Genomic DNA, 18,706 nt, shown 5'->3' with positions numbered 1-18,706 from the left:
GCTTTGACCTGGTTCAACAGAAATAAAACATTCGACTAAATTTAGTTAGTATATTAGATTATCTTGTCCTTAATCGTGGCTTTTTCGTTTCCGTTGCGTAGTTTTCATTTCACAGATGAAAAATGATGAAACATGAGCGCGATTCTGTAGTGAAAATCGATACTTTTGCTATGAGAAGCCGCTATTTTGTAGCAAAATAATATTTTTGGATAATGAACGATCAAGGACAAGATAATCCAATATACTAACTAAATTCCCGCGAATTCTTTATTTCAGATGAACTAGGTTAGAATTAGAGTGGTCACCGCAAACTACTGAAAAAAAATCGCTGCCGGGAGATCGCTGATATTTTTTTAATTTATTTATATTTTCCATCGGAAAAATTACCACAAGTAGTTTAACATGTACACTTTCGAATACATACAAGTTTATTTAAAAAAACTCTTCGAGTTTGTTAAAAAAAAATCCCGAAAATACTTGTGTTTTCAGACCTTGCAGGTAGGCATAACCCTTAATTCGGGAAATGGTCAGCGAATTCACTCAAGAGTCGTGCAACCTGGGGAATAACAATCGCGGTTCGTTGGTTATGTAATCGAGTCGGCGCGAGAAAGTGGCGATTTTCGCGGCTAGGCTGGATTTTCGCTTTCCAGAAAGCGTGCAGACACGCCGCTGAGTCGAGCCGGCAAAAGAGACAAAAGAGAGGCGGATAAAAAGAGCGGTCGGAAAAATCGAGCGAGGCAAAACTTCCTGTAACGTAAGAAACTGTAACCGGTTCCGCCGTGGCGAACGTTAAAGGCGTACAACACAGCCGATTATGACGGCGACTAGGGAAAAAAGGACTAGCCTCCTCCTCGGGCACGGGGAGCACGATCTTCCAGCGCGACTCGATTCAAACTGATCGCGTTCCGTTGCGAGTCACTTGAATCGAGAAGGGAATACCGCAACAATTTATTAAGAATTTCACGAATTTCCAGAATCCCCCGAATTCCAAGATGGAATTCCTATTGCTTGAAATATTGACCGTTGGGGGTTGATAGGCTTGAGAAGAATAGGAAGAATACATACTTCTACGGTAATTTGGTCAACATTTTTGTGCAATAAAATTAGTAATTCCTTTAGTAATTCCTAGTATATGCATGATTTTCTGATGCAACGAGAAACCTTTGGTTCTGAAAAGTTAAGAGATGAAATATTCTGAGTATTTACATTATCTGTATTTTCTAGGCGACAATAGAGCTATGCAATAGTCGCAGAACAGCATTGCGAATTTTCTGAATTATAGTCATTGAGTGATGTTTAGATCAAACTGACGTAAATACACGCCGCAGGCACGGAGATAGGCAATTAACCAGGAATTGTTATTTAATAATAATCCGTCTGTGATAATGATATTAATGGCAGGATCTAGATCGTGAAACGCTGGGTGCGTGTCATTGCCAACTACGAGCGATTCCACTAATTGTCGACCAGTGGTTCGTGACAACGAGAAGCTGAGCGAAGCTGAAACGTTCACTGTAAAAAAAAAAAACGAAAGAAGACGATGGCTGTAATATCGAAGTGGAGCTACTAATTAGGTACCTACTGCTCGAAATGGATCGTATTTTTCCTCGCGCCAATACATAGTGCGCCGCGGAGGTATTCTCACGCGTTAATGACACTCTGCGACGTTTAGTTTTCTCGTCTAAAAACGGCGCGTTGCTAAAGTGTCGTTCGGAACTTGTTGCATAATTTCTCGATCGGTGAATCATCGGCTGACCGTCGTTTGCATAGCTGCACGCTGTAAATCTACGATCAAATGATCATTTCTACACCTTAAGGAACTATAATCGTCTAATTGCAACTTTCAAGCAACCGCTTAAGGGGTGTTCCTAATGTCGCGGCTGGAAAAAAAACTTAACTTTACGGGAATATGGTACCCACGTGCAATACTTGTTTCTTTTGTTAATTCCCGAAGAATTAAGTCGAATTGAATTCCTAAGTGGGGTTAAGTTTCAAAACAGCATTCGGTTGCGGTTGGTTCGCAACGTAAACTTGCAATTCTCTCGTGCTTTCGGCGTAATAAAGACAAAGAACCACAGTAATTAAGAAACTGATTGCGAGGTAATTTAAGAATCCCCGATTTTCCGAAAATATTTTCCGGAAAGGCAGAAACGTTTGTTTACATCGAAACGCGATGAAACGATGCGGTATCGAGGACGCAGTCCCATAACAGGCGGAAATTTGTCAGATTCGACAAAGCACCACCGATTACGCGATAAATCGTTCGACTTAGAAGGAAATTAGAAGCGGAGCCGTGCTCGCGTCTTCGTTTTCACGATTACCCGGACGGCAGTGCGGTTTCACGCCAGTGCACGAGAAGCACAGTTTCTTTCCTTTCGTCGCGTGGAAAGTGAAATTGCCAGCGGCCGTTGCACTCGTGGATTTACTTTTACACGTAACACGCGTTACGGTGTCTTGGAAGAACCGCTATCAAGAGCCAGACTCGCTGGAGTGCCCCCGGTGCGCATGTGCACGGGTTCGCGCGATTTTTACGGGAGCACTTATCCAATTTCCTTCTTTTCCTTTTTGCAAAGATATGCCTGCGAGAGATACACGGTATTTGGTTCATGGCCAGCGGCGTTTCAATGGTGGGCGTTCCCTTTACCAGGTCATCGTTACTGTAATGAGCGCGAGGCGACCATTTTTTCGCGAAACGCCACTTTTTTTTTGCGCGCGCGATAACACCTGAGCGAGAAACGATAACGCGCCGCGTAATTAACTGTTCGAACGTTAGAACGACAGCGTCGCGAAGACCGGACACCTGGACGTGGAAATAAACGCGTATCCTGGCGAGTGCGATTTTGCTTCGACAGTGAAGTGTTCTTACGAAGCGAAGGGGTGTGTGGTCGAAAGTATAGGCACTACGGCGTGATAAAAAATGTCGACTGATTCTTCGAACCCTGTTCTACGAAACGTGTATTTGTATGAGTGACAGATTTTGGAATGTACGCTTGAAAAAAATTCGAGTTTCTACAGGGGAGACTGGGGGCCTTTGAACTGCACTCGGTGCTGCAGATCCTGCGAATTATTTTTTTTTCTACGCGCTCCAAGTGGCTACACTCTTTGCGAGCTGCGCGTTTTGCAGGGGGAGGTTTGAGGAATCTGCAGGTATTTTTTTGGAAGTGCAGTTTTGGAAATTATAGTTGATAGGAATTGTTTTGATAGTAAGGGTTCGTGGACTCTGGGTTGCAAGGAGAAGGTGGAGCACCAAGTTTTGCATTTTTAAAAGGAGTATTTGGATAAGCTCCAATTCCACTGTAATAATGAATGGACGCTCCTACTTTTCAGAATAATTGAGTCGATTATGCCGGCAAGTGCGTTATTACGCGTTATTAGCTGGAACTGATAATGATAGAGGGAAAGAAACGCTTATCGGCAATGCTGCAGAAGAGGTTACACGATTACGTAAACGCCACGACCTTGACATTAATTCTCTGTGACCTGTCTCAAGGTCACGACATAGATTCGATATAACAGCAAATCAAAATGGAAGATATTTCGAAGCCGATGCTGAGTATTGGAAGTGGCGATTTTATAAAGAGCACCAAATATATTAAAAAACTTCTGCGTAATTATAACCTAGCAATTTGAAATCAAAGAAAAGTATGAATTAAATAAAAAAAAAAGTACATAAAATGGCTTCTTTAGAAAGAGACAATAAAATACCAATAAAAATCGAACGCCGTGAAACCATAAATGCCCTCACTTTAAATACAAAGCAATAAGTGTGAGTGGCAATGATTCATTACCAATAAATTCGAAGCAATGACTCGCTGATTAATTTCTTCTTCCCCTAGTGTCTACTGTTTTACGTCACCTATATAGTCACACTATCCCCTGACCGAATCACCTCTGAAAGTCGACAGAAACTCGCAGGCTCTTCTCGAAGCTCGCGCAAAAAGCTCCCATCGATCGCCTCATAATTCTAAGAAGCAATCGCGAGAGAAGTTATCGATACGCGAAAGATGTTGCACGATCGTCAGCTGATCAAACACGCGACACTCTGTTAGCGGCATTTTTAACGCGTCCCTTCTACCGAGCAAGTTTCGGCAAAAATTTTCCAGTCGATGGGAAGACGACACAGGCCTGTGCGAAGCACTCGAAAGAATATTTATTATTTATCAAGGTAGCGTAATATGTTGCGCATTATTCTGTTATCTATCTTCTCAATTTTCTCTACGCACCACGATATATCACCTTTGCTCAGAGTTGGGCATTAACTGAATAAACAATTATTGAAATAACGGGCCAAATAAATTTACTTTAATTTTCGATTATTTGACGAGTAAAGTCAACTGTATCATTTGACAATAATAGTTTTAACTTTAATTCGAAATTTTTATTTAAATAACATTTTTGCCCTTATCTGCCTCTGCGTATTACTATCGTTAACCCTGATAAAGGGTCTTGGCCCCTTGATATAATAAAATAAACAAAGACTCCTCGGCAAATATGAATTAAGAACCGGTGGCCGGAGGAGTCTACTCTTCCTTCGAGAAATTTCAATTTGCTCGAGTAAGAGTGCTCGCCCCCGACAAGTACGTATTAGACGCGAGCGAAAAGTTTATCGTCGAGGTCCTGGAGGAGGCCGACGTTATCGTGCAGTCGGGTCGTACGATAACACTACTGTCTATTTACGTCGTGGTGTTTCTATCACAATCACATGCCTATCCAATCGCAGACTCCCATGCAAATCGCTTCGCTCCTGACAGATCTTTCCTTCAAAATTCACCTAGCTCTGGTTCTTCACCGGTAGGAACATATCGATAGCTTCGAATGTATTAACGATTGCTAATCAACCCTAGATGGCGAGATTTAATGGGAGGAATTACGAAAATTCAGGTTCAAGAAGCGAAGAAGAATCACTGCGATTTCGAAGCCTATGAAGTTGGTTCGAAGAGGAAAATAGATTTTGCAGAACGAAGATTTGAATGGTACAAGATCCTGGGGAACCTTTGGTGAAAAAAGTGCAAAGTTTTACTTACACGTACTTGAGGAATTCTACATGCTAGTTAAACTGGGTTATCTCGACGCGTGGCTTACCTGAAAACAAAAAGAAACAAAAGCAACGCATTAATCGATATGTTAGGTGGGAGATCGTGTACAGTCGAAGGTTCGTTAGAGAATATTTCTCGTGTAGGAGTAATGCGAGTGGCTTTTAACACCGATTTTCTGTGCCATTAATGAATTTTTAGTACGAGAATCCACGAGTTTATGGAGGATAGTTTATTTTAAGTTGTGAGTTTACTGGACGTTTCCGTGGAACGATCTTTCTACTATTTATTTATTTAATTAAGATTCTTTGGCTGGTTCAAGTTTCACTGGAAGATTGACAGGGATTCAGTGATGTATAGAGATGCTTGTTACGAGATAGCTCCCCGTGGCGTGAATAATTCTTTATCAATCGACAGAGTTCAAACTCCTCTCGGTTTTACCATCACACGTGTGTGTATGTTGTCTGCCTTTCGTTCCTCAAAAACACGCGTTTCCTCCAAATATCTCTGTGCAAACATATTTTTCATCGGAGAGAGTGACGATCGACGAACAGTTCCAAATAAGAAATTCATCGACCCTGGATGCCAGACTCCGCAGCAGAAATCAAAGGAAAGATTCAAGGCACTGCGACTCGTCGATGCATCAAAGAATCTCGTGGAATATTTGTCCTGCCTGTCGTGCTGTTACTAAACATCGAAAGGGTTTCTCCAAGTTTCATTTCACCTTTCGGAAACCATTCCATAATACTCGAGATGCCAGGGGTCTAGATCGAAAAGGGCCCCTCGACGACCATCATTACCCTAGCTTTGCTATCTTGCGAAGGTTTTTGTAATTCATCGACGCGTTCAGAGGGAAACGGGGGACACGTGAAAGCTTCGCCAAGGAGTACCTCGAATTGCGGGAAGCGCTAGAAACGGCGTCCGTGAAAAGGGACCAGCGGAACGGACGAAAAAAGAAAGAAGCGTAGAATCTCCTGAGTAATCATTTGCCAGCGATCGATGCGCCCGAGCGAAATCCAATTTCGCGGATCGGCTTCCCTCCGGGTTCCGAGCACGTGGATGCACGCGTGCCGTGGCTCTCTTCGTATATGCAGAACTGCCCGCGCCTCCGTCCCTCTGCCCTCCGTCAGTCGCTGCTCCTCTTTTGCGCCCGGCCACCGAGCGAGTACAACACTGTCCATCAATAGTCCGCGTGCACGCCTATGACACTCGTGTCTCGCGAGCTAATTCTTTCAACGTGACGAAACGGCAGAGGATGAAGAAAGGGAGGGGACGGATTTAAAAGGAGGTAGAGGAAAAGTCATCGATGAATGGAAGGCAGAAAATGTCGAATCGGGCGATAAGTTGAGACTCTTTGATGTATCGGTTCCTTTCAGACTCGAAAACAGGAGTTTGTTGCTAGGAGCACAATTCCTGAGGACCACAGTGTGTCTAACAGCGGTGTAAAATACTGAATTTATTATTTAAGCCTCTTCCTTGTGTTTAATGTAGGGATTATTATGGTTTCCTTTAATGCTAAGTACCGAGCATTCCTTCGCCATGGATGAGCGAGTGAAAATGAAGAATTTATCACGAGAATGGTGAAGCAAGAGTGAGGCAACGATCGAAAACAGAGATAGTGAGCAGATATTTTAATGACACGAGCATTCCGTGGCGAATGTTGCACAATTTTGTGTTATGCTAGTTCTCTTTATAAACTTGACACGAGTACACGTGGAAGATTCAGAAGAATCGATAGAAGAGTTTGAGAATTTTCTTTCTATCCGCCGTGTTCGCGTGAAACTAGAAATAAACAACGCTATATTTGTCGCGTGACCTCCTACCTCTCCCCTATGTGCAATAATTATTGCCTGTGCGCTTCATCGGGACTGGCTCGTGCACAGGGGCACGCACAGGCGAACGTGCGACTGTGGTGGACTCCACGAACACATCGGCGGTTATGCATCCATAATCCAGCGTAATGAATGTAAGAGGAAGCGCGGATAATCGAAAAGCGTGGATTACGAGCGGCGCGTATCAATCGTTATCGTTCCACCTTTTCAAATGCTGTTCCAATGCTGCAAACCATTCGGTCGTTTTAATACTTCCTGCAGAGTCGCTACTGGGCTTGCGTTACTTTTCGATATATTCTGACCGCGAAGAGAGGTCTATAAAAATTAGTGGCTCGCATTAATATTCGGACACTTTTTAAAATCGCATAAATTTTTTAGAAATGGTCCAAACAACTCGAGTTTTTTTTTAAGAAGCTAGAAGGATTAGTTTGCTAACTGACGCGTTTCGTCGTTTTGAAAAAAATGCACTTGGTTGGAATAGCGAAAAGAATAGTAAAGGTGGATTTTTAAACTTTTTTTTGTGAGCTCGTAATGAATATTAAAAAAAAAAACCGTTTGTAGATTGCAGTAAGTTGTATACGTGCCTAAAATTTCATCAAAATCGGTTAACGTTAGTCTGAGCTATAAACGCTTAAAGATTGCACAATAAGGCTTAGAACGCTTAAAATCGCGAAAATCCCCGAAATCAATGCCCAACTCTGCTACAGACAGCCGCTGGAAGCTGTTACCAATGCGCTCGGAGGATCCGCGCTCTCTAAATTCGAGCAGGGCGTTCCAGGAGCAAACTGTCAGCGGACGAAGCGGCGAGCTAAGTGCTTGAAATTCCGTCTGTGTCTCTGTCAGGCGAAATCGCGACCCTGAAACGTGAAACTTCAACGGTGCGTCAGATGGATACGCGTGTGCATGTGCAAGCTGCACCGGAGGCCCGCGAGTAACACGTGCACGCGTCAAACGGAGGGCACGTAACGCGAGTGGATGCGAGCACGAGAGATCGAGCGACTTCTTACGGCTTCGTTTAGGCCGTGGATTAAAGCGCGGCCTTCGAGAAGGTCGGGTGACGGTCAATGTGCCACGGTCTTCAGGAAACGCTAACTCGCCGCGACACTCGCTCGGCACGCTCGCTCCAGAAGGGTCGAACGCGATCGATCCCATTCAAGACAAGCTTCCGATGTGGATAATAACGTGACACGGATGCTGGCTCATTATTTCAGCTTCGGATGGGATTTCTTACTTAATCTTCCGTTGCCAAGGACGCGTGGCGAGGCTCGAGTAGCGACGGGACTCGAAGCACTTCGATTCGCTTCGAGCGCATGATATCAGCGTATGAAGCTCGACAATTTAAAGTCTCCGCGGGTCTTGCAAGTCTGGATAGGTTTTGAAAGGTCTCGCGAAGCGTGTCCAGATATTCTGAAGACGTACGTGTCTGCGGTTGTTGTAGGAAGGACTCGTCAAGCTTCTTCGGATATTCGAAATTCGAGTGTACCGTCAATCATAAGGCAGCCATTAGTTTTAAGGCAAATTCTGGCTAATCTAATACGTGAAACGTAAAACTTCAAAGTGTAACAAACAGCTTTTTACCTTTACCCAGTCTGCGCCATTAAATATAAAAACAAGCCTTGCAAACTTCACCGTAACTGAGCCGAACAAATGCTGCCTCCCAATATGAAGGGAATCTAGGAAAATGAAGAACACGAATTTTTGCAAGCTTCGCCTGAACGCGCAAAGGGACGCGCGTTAGCAGAGGTCAAGACGCCGATCAGAAAGATGGATTTAGGTCACGAAACCGGGAGGGAAAGAGAAAACTGTTTAAAATCTAATTTCAGCGGGAGCAGAAATAAACGCATGCAAAGATATTTCCCTGTTCCGCCGCCTCGACGTCCGAAATATCTGTCTATATTTTCGCGCGCAACCAACAGCCTCGTTCGATTCTCTTTTCATTTAATGCTCGGCCGTTTAGCGCTGCTGGACAGCGATTTTTCAGGCCGGCCAGGCTGTTTGGGCGCAGAGAACGATCTACCGAGCCCGAGCGATGCGTTTCATGAATCGAGGTCACACAGGTCGGCCACTACTTTGCTTCATAGAAACGTCGGTGGTCTCGATATTAATGTCCAACCACGGGCACAAATATGCTTCTGCTTCTGTACCTGAAGCTACCACCACGTGCCTCGAATACCCTTCGATGTATCTGCTTGCTCGCTGACAGAATTGCGCGAAGTATGCGGGAGAAGGTGCACAGTGGAGTTTGCTCCTTCTTGCGAAAGAAAATCACCGGCAAGCCAGCAGCGCGTCGAATAGCTGCTGCTTCATCGTCGTCACCTTTGCTGTCATTGTTAGAAAGAAATTCTACTGTTTTTCTAGACTGTCCCTGGACATTCTTCTCTTGACTGGACGCGTTGAATTTTTCTTCGGATACCTGGGTCCAGAGGTCTTGACTCTATTTGGAACTCTAGTTCCAGATTCTCATTCCTTCACGTACCCTATTTCGCTACTAAAATTAACCTGCTTATAGAGTCTAATCCCTCGCGAAGAAGTCTATCATTTTTTATTGACAGAGTAAAGGAGAAAGGAACTTATTATTATTATTCTATCTTGCGAAGAAATTCATATCAGATCGTTAGGGAATTCGATGTTAAGACGATCGACAAAGTGTTACTGGGCCATGCTCGTAGGAATAACTTTCAGACGGACATAAAGGAAAATGGCACTGTCTTGGAAACATGTTGCCACGTCCACGTGGAACTTTCTTCGAGATTTGCAAAGTGGTTTCGAGCCCCCTTCCCCAAAATGTCGTTTGAATTAAAGGGAAATGAGAGACGAGTTGCGTAAGTGTATTGCGTTCGCGATGAAAAAAAAAGTGTGTATTTCGGGGAATGACACGATCCCCGGATTCGTCATTGTTGAGTGGCGACAACGTCAAAGCGCAGGACGGGATGGTCTGCCCATCCCTAGCATTGTGCCCCTCGAACCACTTTGATATCCATTGTGTCCGACGACAATTCGACCGGCGTAAGCGAGCGCAGTTGCAACGAGCTCACGAGGTCGCTCGGCGTTTAGAACAGGGCAATGCTTAGCCGTGTGTCGAATGATCAACGAAAGCTTTTTCGCTGCTGGGGACTCGGGACAAGAGCTTCTGCGCTGCTGGAAGCTGGGAGCGAAAGCCTCCTCGCTGTTAGAGAATGTGAACGAGAGCTCCCAAGCTGTTTCAGGTTCGAAACAAGAGGTGTTCTGAATTTCGGAAACTCGCAGCGACAGCTTTTTCGGTGTTAAAGACTCGGAAGGGGAGCTATTTGGTTATTAGAAACGTTGAACGAGATCTTATTCGCTATTAGAAACTCGATGCATTGGCTACCGAAGACACAGCAGCTATTTGACCAAAGTAAAAGTTCCCAAAATTTTTAAAAAAATTTCAAACACCTTCACGGAACTTTATGTTCGCAATAATGATAGATTAAAGCGAATGAGAATTAAAGAAAATTTCACAAGTTTATCCGTAGCTGGAACAGAAGGAAAAGCCTCGTTCCCGAAGAACTGACATTTCTACTCTCCTAAACGCCATTCTACGCGCGGCTCCTCTCGGATGAGCTCCGTGTTTTTCCGTCGGTCTTTTCTCTTTCGAACAAAAGAATAAGAACGGCCGAGAGGAAAGACACGAGGCCAGGAGGATCGGCGGAGAGACAGAGAAAGAGAAAGAGAGACTCGAGTGGAAGACGTGGGAGGATGCAAATGTTAATAGCCTTGAGTCGATTCCGTCGCAAATAGGATAGGCGCATAGGTGAATTCGCACGTTCGCGTGTATGATTCATTCACGTTCAAACCCGTTAACTGGCATCGACGTGGAGCCGATAAATAACTTTCGCGACTGGGGAACGGGGGATCGAGTTGCCTGCGAGATGAATAAAACCATAGATGGCTTTGAAGCTAGACCAGCGAGCGATAAACGATACTTAAAGTCGAAATTTCTATAAGCGCTGCATCGACTGTATTCGAATTCTCGTTGAAAAGTACACGACTGCTCTATTTAGATTCTTATCTCTAACTGGTTGCCATCTGTGGACAATGATTAGGAGTCATCGAAATAAGGAGAACAAGTGAAATTACCCCCCCACGGATTTTAGAATATTTGATACGCTTAAGATCATGTAAAGGCAATAGATCAAAGGGAGTGTATCTATGTTTACTGACTGCACTGCTAATAGGAAGAATGCTTTGTCGACCAACACAGCGACCATTTCCAGCCAGCCACGCATGACACATCCCGTGATCGTCATTCAGTCGTTCTTCTGCTCGAATAGAATCAGTTTCTACAACAAACCGCGAGTAACTTTTACGTAAAATATATGACGCAAATGAATACGCGTGAACTTTTAAACACAAAACTAATTTACCGCAGAACCTCTCATCGGGGATATGAAAATGTTTTTTTTTTTAATAGAAATCTTATTTAGAGTGAGCAAGATTTTGATCGTCGCTCGGTGCTTGTAAATTTCTAATCATTCCGAGAATTCCACTCCATTTTAATCCCCCTAGACGGTAATTAATTGATCGCAGTCGTCGGGTTTGGTATCGCGTCGCGAGGAAAATGCTTAATAATTGAATGAGGTAATAACTCACGACGGGGAGAAGTCCGTAGGGAAAAGTCGCGAGGAGAAAGTCGCCGGCGCGTTATGATCCAAGCAGACCGTTGGATCACGCCGCGATAGTTACGGATAAAATGTGGGCAATCTGATGTAAGCAACAGGTGGGAGTTTCCATTTCGCGATCGCTCTCTTTGCCCTTTTCCCGACTTCCACGGCACTTTCCTCGCCGCTTTCGAGGAGCGACATTTCTGTGGTCGCGGGCTAAATTTATCACGCTTCGCGTCCCTTAAATCGCGAGTCGATCCGACACGCGTCTCTGAAATCCGAGATGGGGATGGCAGCGATTACGCGTGAATTGTAATTAAAATTGTTTGAATATAATAATGTGCACGAAATTTTGGAACGTGCGAGAACGGTTGCTAATATTCAGAGCTCATTGTGCTTCGTGTTTAAAGGCAGGTGACGTAAAGGATGTCGTAATTCTACCACGGAGAAATTTAAGAGGTGAGAGAGGAACCTGCGCACGTGTCGTTTGTTAATGCTGTCTGTTCTTTGCTGTTTGTCAGACTCGAGGAGAAGAATTCCGCTGCTGAAAGTGAATAGAGATTGGATTCGCTTATTCAACGTGGATGTATCTATATTCTTGCGGGTAGTGCTGAGCGGAAAACTGCCCTCGATTCCAGGCAAAATCAGAGATACCGGTGCTTAACTATCTTAGATCGTAGATTCAAGATCTCTGTAATCCTTTCACAACTTCAACCCCAAGAATTCCTATTGTTTCTATAATTCTGGTACCACGTGTCTCCGAAATGATGAATAGACACCAGCCCTCCGTGTCATTCAGAATAAAGAATCAAGCTCGGCGCGATCTTCAATGTATCCCTTTCTGCTCGCGTCAACTCCACGTGGAATCGTGAACTTAGTTAACCACTCTAGCTACCATAGAGCATCGCATATTCCTCCTACTTGGCAGAAAAAGTGGAGAGCAGAAGGGGACATTGCATTACAAGTTCAGAGACTAGACTACTCTAGAAGCTAGATACCCATCACGATTCCATATCCAAAATACAGTTGAGGCATTCGGAGTAAAAACGGACTAACCCAAATTGAACAAAAATGTGCGTTTCCTATTTTATATGATTAGTACAGCCTATTGGAATACATTATTGCTACTTAATTTCGTAAAAAATGTGGGTCAGTGCGCTTTTTGCTCTGAATGCCAGAGTTCCCATCATAGCAGTGACTAGAATTCCCTCAACCGCCCTCAATTTCGCGGGAAGCATACTGCAGACACACGAGTCGTCTTCGAAACCTCTCCTTCCCATCACCAGAACCTACACCCACAACATTCCTCTATTCCCTACAATGCCACCCCTGAAACAGTCTCGTGGCCGCAGTGAAACGAGGCCAACAGTCACCCAAGCCCTTAGTATCTCAAGGGGATGATTCCTACCATTCACGTAGACATGATGCTGCCTCCAAAGGTGCTGGTACTGCGTCCAACGCGAGCTGGTGCTGTCGTCGTGGATAGGCGGAAGTGGTGCGTGCACCTGATGTCCGTGCGAGGTGGGCGGTAACGGCGGTAACGGTGGTGGCGGTGGTTGCTGGGGTTGCTGCTGGTGCGCAGGCGCGACCACGATATGGGGATGGGGCGGTTGCACCGGTTGCTGCTGGTGCTGTTGTTGCTGCTGCTGCTGTTGCTGCTGCTGCTGCTGCTGCTGCTGCTGCTGGTGGTGCGCTTGGTGCAGCACGCCTGGTACCGGCGGTGGCACCAATTGCTGGTACTCCATAGCGCAGCTCATCAGTTTCTTTCACGCGCGCATTTAAGTCTCCGGTCCGAATTGTTTGCGCCCTGGTCGCTCAGAGTCCTCGGCAGGGCTGGAGAGTCCACGGACTATGGACGCGAGAAGGATCCCACGCACAGACGGAAAGGTTTCGATTAACGTCCCAGGTGGAGAACGACTGGCGACACTACCGAGGCTTCGCGGTTGCCGCAGCTTCTCTGTTTCTGCATCCGCGTATTATTGTATCCTAGTCGAGGCTTGTCATCCCCACGGTATCCTCGCGGTCACACTGAACGGACACTAGCCCTGACAGCCACTGAGTAGAGAGGAAGGGAACCGAGGGAGGCCACTGAAAGACGATCGACGCGTGGGCGATAGAAAACTCGAAAATTAGAGAACACGAATCCCACTGAGTGTACCCTGGGGGAAGGGTCCCGCCGCCTTGGTAGCTTCCTCTGGAGCCCGTCTCTGCCTGGTAGCACCGGCACCCGAGGTAAGAATTCCCGCGGTGGTCCACGAGCCACGTGTTCCTCGATTCAACTATCCTCCGAGTGCTCGGCCACTTCGCGATCCGTCTACACTTCCGACGCTCCCTTCTTCCTCTCCGACAGCGATGCGAGGAGAGACGGTGCCACTGCACGATAACGGACGCGGTTCCTGGCGGCGCGGCTCCCGCGGGAGGGGTAGCGAACGGTCCTCGGGGACGGGCGACGAAGCGACTGCTAAGGGGAGCCGGAGCACAGTAAACACGATAGTCCTTGACGAGCCCGAGCGTACCACCGGAGCGTGTCCTTGCAGGCCAGGGGGGGAGGCCACGGAGAGAGAGAGAGAGAGAGAGAGAGAGAGAGAAAGAGCGGCGGCGGAGGCGCGCGCGCACACGGAAGGAGAGCAGTACGGTGCCGTCGTCGTGTGTCGACTGTCAAAATCAGCGACCGTCGGCGTCTATCCGTCGTAGGTGGTCGCCCATTGGGCCGTCACCGTTGCCGGAAGCGTTGCTCCGATTGGCTAGCCTGTCCTCGTCGGTGGGGGAGAGCCGTTGGAGCACGATGACGATCTGCGACGTCGGTGTCCTGGGGACCGAGTGCCTCGGATCGCGAGAGACGGCACGAGCAAGGGCGGGAACGGGTGGAAAACAGGGGGTTGCCGGCTAGGGAGAAAGAGGATCAGAGGGGTTGAAGGAGGAGCGGAGGGGGCGCGCGAGGAGGAGAGGCCAGGCTGTTACACACGGGCAGGTAGGCAGACAGGAGTGAAGAAGAGAGGAGAAGAGAGGGAAACGCGGCCGTTGCGCGGCTCCAACCTGCGGCGTCCAGAAAGACACTGAGGTAGTCGCGAGCCCCGCTCCGTTCCGCTCGACGCTCGGCTACCCTCTCTCTCTCTCTCTCTGTCGCTCCCTCTCCCTGGCTATCTGTATCCCCTCGCCGCCCCGCCAGCGGATTTCACTCCCACAGACACGCACACGTGCCCTCTCCTCCTTCGCCCGTTCTCACCCGCGCTCGCCGAACATCCGCTTTTACCCGCCCCCACCCCCCACCCTGCACACCCTGTGTACCCTCCCCTCTTTCGAGCGCGCTAACACTCTGATGCCACTTCCTCGCTTCCCGCACGATCCATCCGAGTCCTTCTCGACTCGCCAGGATCCCGTTTACCTCCTCCTCGGACTGGGTTACCTAGGGCACACCCTTTGCTTTTACGTTTTTAAACGCCCACAAGCTTCCCTGCCCTGAGATCGCTTTAGCTGTCAGCTACCACGGTGATGGCGGGCTAGACCAATCGGGGACGCGATTCTGCAGGTGCAGTGGCCTTCTGTGCGCGAAGGCTTCCTTCTGGCGGGAGGTGTGCTTCAGCTTCTCCGCGCGAAGCGCAGGAAAGGAGGATATGTTGCTAAAGGGTGTATAAGTAACAGTAACCAACTTGGGAATGTAAAATGCAGCTACTTAGTCCAGAATTATATAATATCATTAAGTTGTAGAAACTCTCGGGGCGGTATTCTCAGTCGCTACTTATTCTTAAGCAAATGCACGCATCCTCTACTAATCTAGTAGAATGCCTAAGCATTTGCTTAAGAATAAGTAGCGATTGAGAATACCGCCCTCGAAACTTTTGTACTTTAATAAAATTCCACGCAGAGTGTCCTTTCTCGAGTCCGCGACGTTCCCCTGCTAGGTCCGCCCGACCATAATCGGGGTCGTTCTACTTGAAATACCAGCCCTGCGGAGTTGGCACCCCGAGGGCTAGTTCTCTCAGCCGAGAACGATTACTAAAAGAGGAACGAATCGACGGCTCGGCTCGTCGAAGGAGACAGTGACGCGACGACAAAGAGGGGACGAAAAAATTGGAACGCAGGTTCGACCGCGAGGACCGCCGCGCTGCCTGTCCCCGTTTTCTATGTCGGTTCGACCCACTTCCTGGTGCGTGGCTCGATCGTGACCGATCCATGAAATTAACGGTAACGCGGCGCGCGGCCGTGCTCCGCCGGGTAAAATCGAAAGTGGCGAAATGCCGCGACGCCAAGCACGCCGAGCGCGCCTAGAGGGGGAGAAGGACCGTTTCGTGATGGCTCGAGTGGGGCACAGTGAGAGTTCTTCGTTGTTCCTCGAGAAGAAAGACTCTAATGGCTCGCCGCTGGGTCCGACACCTTCTCTGCCTGCTCCCTCAGCGACTTTCTGGGCTATTAAACGAGACGCGAACCACTCTGCTGCTCTTTTTCCGTTCGAATGATCGTGGAACTGAATTAGTCGATGGTAACGGTAACTGTGACTCAACCATGCCCCTCGGGGAAGTTCGATGACTGATATTTCAGATTCCGAAAGGGCAATTTCATTGAGAAGCTGCGAGTGTCGTTTTCTAAATGAAATTTAAGTAGCTCCGGGACCTCGTAAACGGACGTCGATGTAGAAAGTAGCTAGCTAAGGCTGTTTCGACTTGCGGAGTGGCCGGGACTTCCGTGATATCGCGACGATAGCGGTCGATCTCTTTTCTTTTACTTTTCAGGCGATACGACCTGTTAACGTGTAGTTACGAAATTTTTCAGCTTATTACGCGTTGATGGAGCTGCGGAGCTCTCGCTCCAGGCTACGGTAACACGATTTCACGGCGATACCAGGTTGGAGCCAGTACAGCGGCTGTGCTCCGGGACCGTGAGATAAATAAACAAAACTCCCGGGTGTAACGTGTTTACAGACCAGTCTCGGTGCCAATGGGATCTCAAAACAAGCACGAGGAAATTCGATTAACCCTAACTTTCCATTCATCAGGAAGAGGAAGGCAATCTTGCGGGTCGTTAAACTTTACCAGACCTTCATTCGCATCCCTCGAATTTGCCCGCGAAAAATCTTCTCCGTTTGCTTGGAAAACAGTAGGATATGTCGAAAGAGTTGGACGAGTTTCCTTTTCGTTCGCGCGGAGAACCTTTCTCTCCGTCGCTCCCTCGCAGCACTGGAGAAAGGGAAAAAGAGCAACGGCAGAGGGAAGATACCGAGACGTTAATTCTGCTGGAAGAGGCACAAAGCTCTGAATCACCGGTGAACCGGTCCCCGTACACCGTGAACGTCTGTTGTGCGAACGCGGAAACCACGAGGAGAGCCCAACAGCCTCGCGCGGGTCACGGAAGGATTCCTTTCTCCTCCTTCGTCGTGGCCGCTCTTCCTCCTCTATCCTTCTCTCTTCCACCGCCTTCCCTTTTGTCCTCCTCCTCCTGCACGCGCACGTAGGACAGCCTCCTCCTCCATTTTCTCCTTTGTTACATCCCGCAGATGTTGCCTTCATTCACGATCGCTGTATCTAACGCGATTATAACCGCCAACGGTTCCCTCCACGGCGTCCTATTCGCACGAATTCGGCGAAAACAGCTGGGTCGCTGCAATTCGGGTACGTATCCGCTGCGAGTCGCGTCGCACAGTGGATTGGGGCTGTGCGTGGGTCAGCCGTAGCGGAGGATGAAGGTTTCTTGGCGGAGAAGGTAGATCTTGTATTCAGCGAACATAGGTAGACGAGGAATTGTGGAAGTATAGTGGTATTATAATAGAAACGATGGTTACAGTGGAAGGTCGTTTGGAGAACCCTTTCTCCGTTTTCTCGTTCCCTTAATTAAAAGCGGGAGAAGCAAAGTTTGATATTTCAATGAACTTTAAGTATTTCGTCGAGCAAGAGTGATTGAAAAGTAGCTTGGAAATCGATGAGGCGATTGTTATTAATAAGTGCTGATTGAAGCTGGCGATAGGAAAATTGGCAAAGTTTTTGCTGGTTACGGTGACTGTATAAGCTTGCTAGGGATCGTAGTGGAAATTGGATGAATCCGAAACATGTTGCCACGGTAATATGCCGTCAGATGTTAACAAGATGTTGGCTTTTTCCAGCAATCCCGGAGATCTCGATGCGAGGAGAGACGCTTTCGTTTCCTGGCTAAAGGTTAAGCTGTTGCTACGGTCTCTAACGATGCTACACGAAATGGGAATCGAGACAACCTGTTGATCCTGCTGCTTCCTTTCACTCCCGACCACCGCGAGCTGTAACGAAGAGAAAGAAGAGGCGAGCCGTTCCAACGATTCTCGACACGGTACTCTTTATGTTCCAGAATCGATCACGGAGATATATATACGAATTGGGGCTGTTTTACAAGTAGACAGGCACTTGTGTCTCCTTGCATCGCGGACGCTTCAAATGTTACTTACTTCGTTAATTGGCGAATTAATCAGAGAATACCCTTTCACAGTATAACGAATTCATAATGTCCATCGTGTTAGCCGTATAATTTATTTGCATTTGTGAAGATAAATATACAAAAGGGTTAATGAAACGCTTCCACTTGCCAATTATTTTGCAGAAGCATCTTCGAATGCGCGTTCCCTTGGATTCACGAATCACGATTTCATAAGGAGAATTCGTTCCAATGGAATACGAATAAACTCCGCGCAAAGTGTCTAAATTCAAGACCAGAAACGAACACTCTAGAAACAGTCGTCTAACGGGTGTGAAGGGCAGAAAGAAAGCGGTCCCATTTTAGTCGGTTCGTTCCGCTTTTCGTGGCCCACTTAACGAAAATTTTAGGATGGGCCTTCTCCTGACAGAAAAACGAGAAAGGAATCACGGTAGGGGAACGGCAGGACCACATTTCACTAGGAGGAGAAAGTGACCCGCCGAAAGTCGACGTTTTCACGTCTGGTCCGGTCTTGAGCCACTCATTCTACTGTCGCGAATATCGCACCTCTCCTTCCCTCCAAATTCTTTCGCCATCCTCTTCTGCTCTCGCCAGGCATTTACAAGCACACGAAAATTGAAAGTGCTGGATCGCGGGACGTGGTCTGCCCGATTTTCAACCTGGGGCTGCAAAGTTTTCCAGCATCTTTTTGCTTTCAAAACGCTGAAGTTGCAGTTGATAGTTGCCTTTCAATAACGAAATACTTTGTGCCTTTTGCGCCCAGTTCTGTGACTAGTATAGATACACGAAGCATAGAGATCTCTTTGTGATGATGATACGAAAT

The 18,706-nt window shown here is 47.2% G+C and overlaps 1 protein-coding gene across 7 annotated transcripts in view; it reads right to left on the bottom strand.

Annotated features, from left to right (window-relative positions):
- Positions 1-18,706, bottom strand: part of LOC143375098 (thyrotroph embryonic factor) — a 92,300-nt gene that overhangs the window by 29,169 nt on the left and 44,425 nt on the right. Inside the window, exon 1 of one of the 7 annotated variants that reach the window (XM_076823865.1) lies at positions 12,896-14,637. The exons of 3 other annotated variants lie outside the window; for them this stretch is intronic. In XM_076823865.1, the coding sequence (XP_076679980.1) occupies positions 12,896-13,244 (349 nt within the window). In that variant the 5' untranslated portion in view covers positions 13,245-14,637. Of the gene's footprint in view, positions 1-12,895; positions 14,638-18,706 lie in introns of those variants that run through there. 3 more of the 7 variants (XM_076823867.1, XM_076823866.1, XM_076823868.1) reach the window with 3 other exon arrangements.

Source organism: Andrena cerasifolii, chromosome 12, assembly GCF_050908995.1.
Source record: "Andrena cerasifolii isolate SP2316 chromosome 12, iyAndCera1_principal, whole genome shotgun sequence".
In the NCBI taxonomy this organism is placed as follows: domain Eukaryota; kingdom Metazoa; phylum Arthropoda; class Insecta; order Hymenoptera; family Andrenidae; genus Andrena; species Andrena cerasifolii.
Note: the sequence above shows the minus strand (reverse complement) of the source record. Positions and strands in the feature narration are given on the sequence as shown.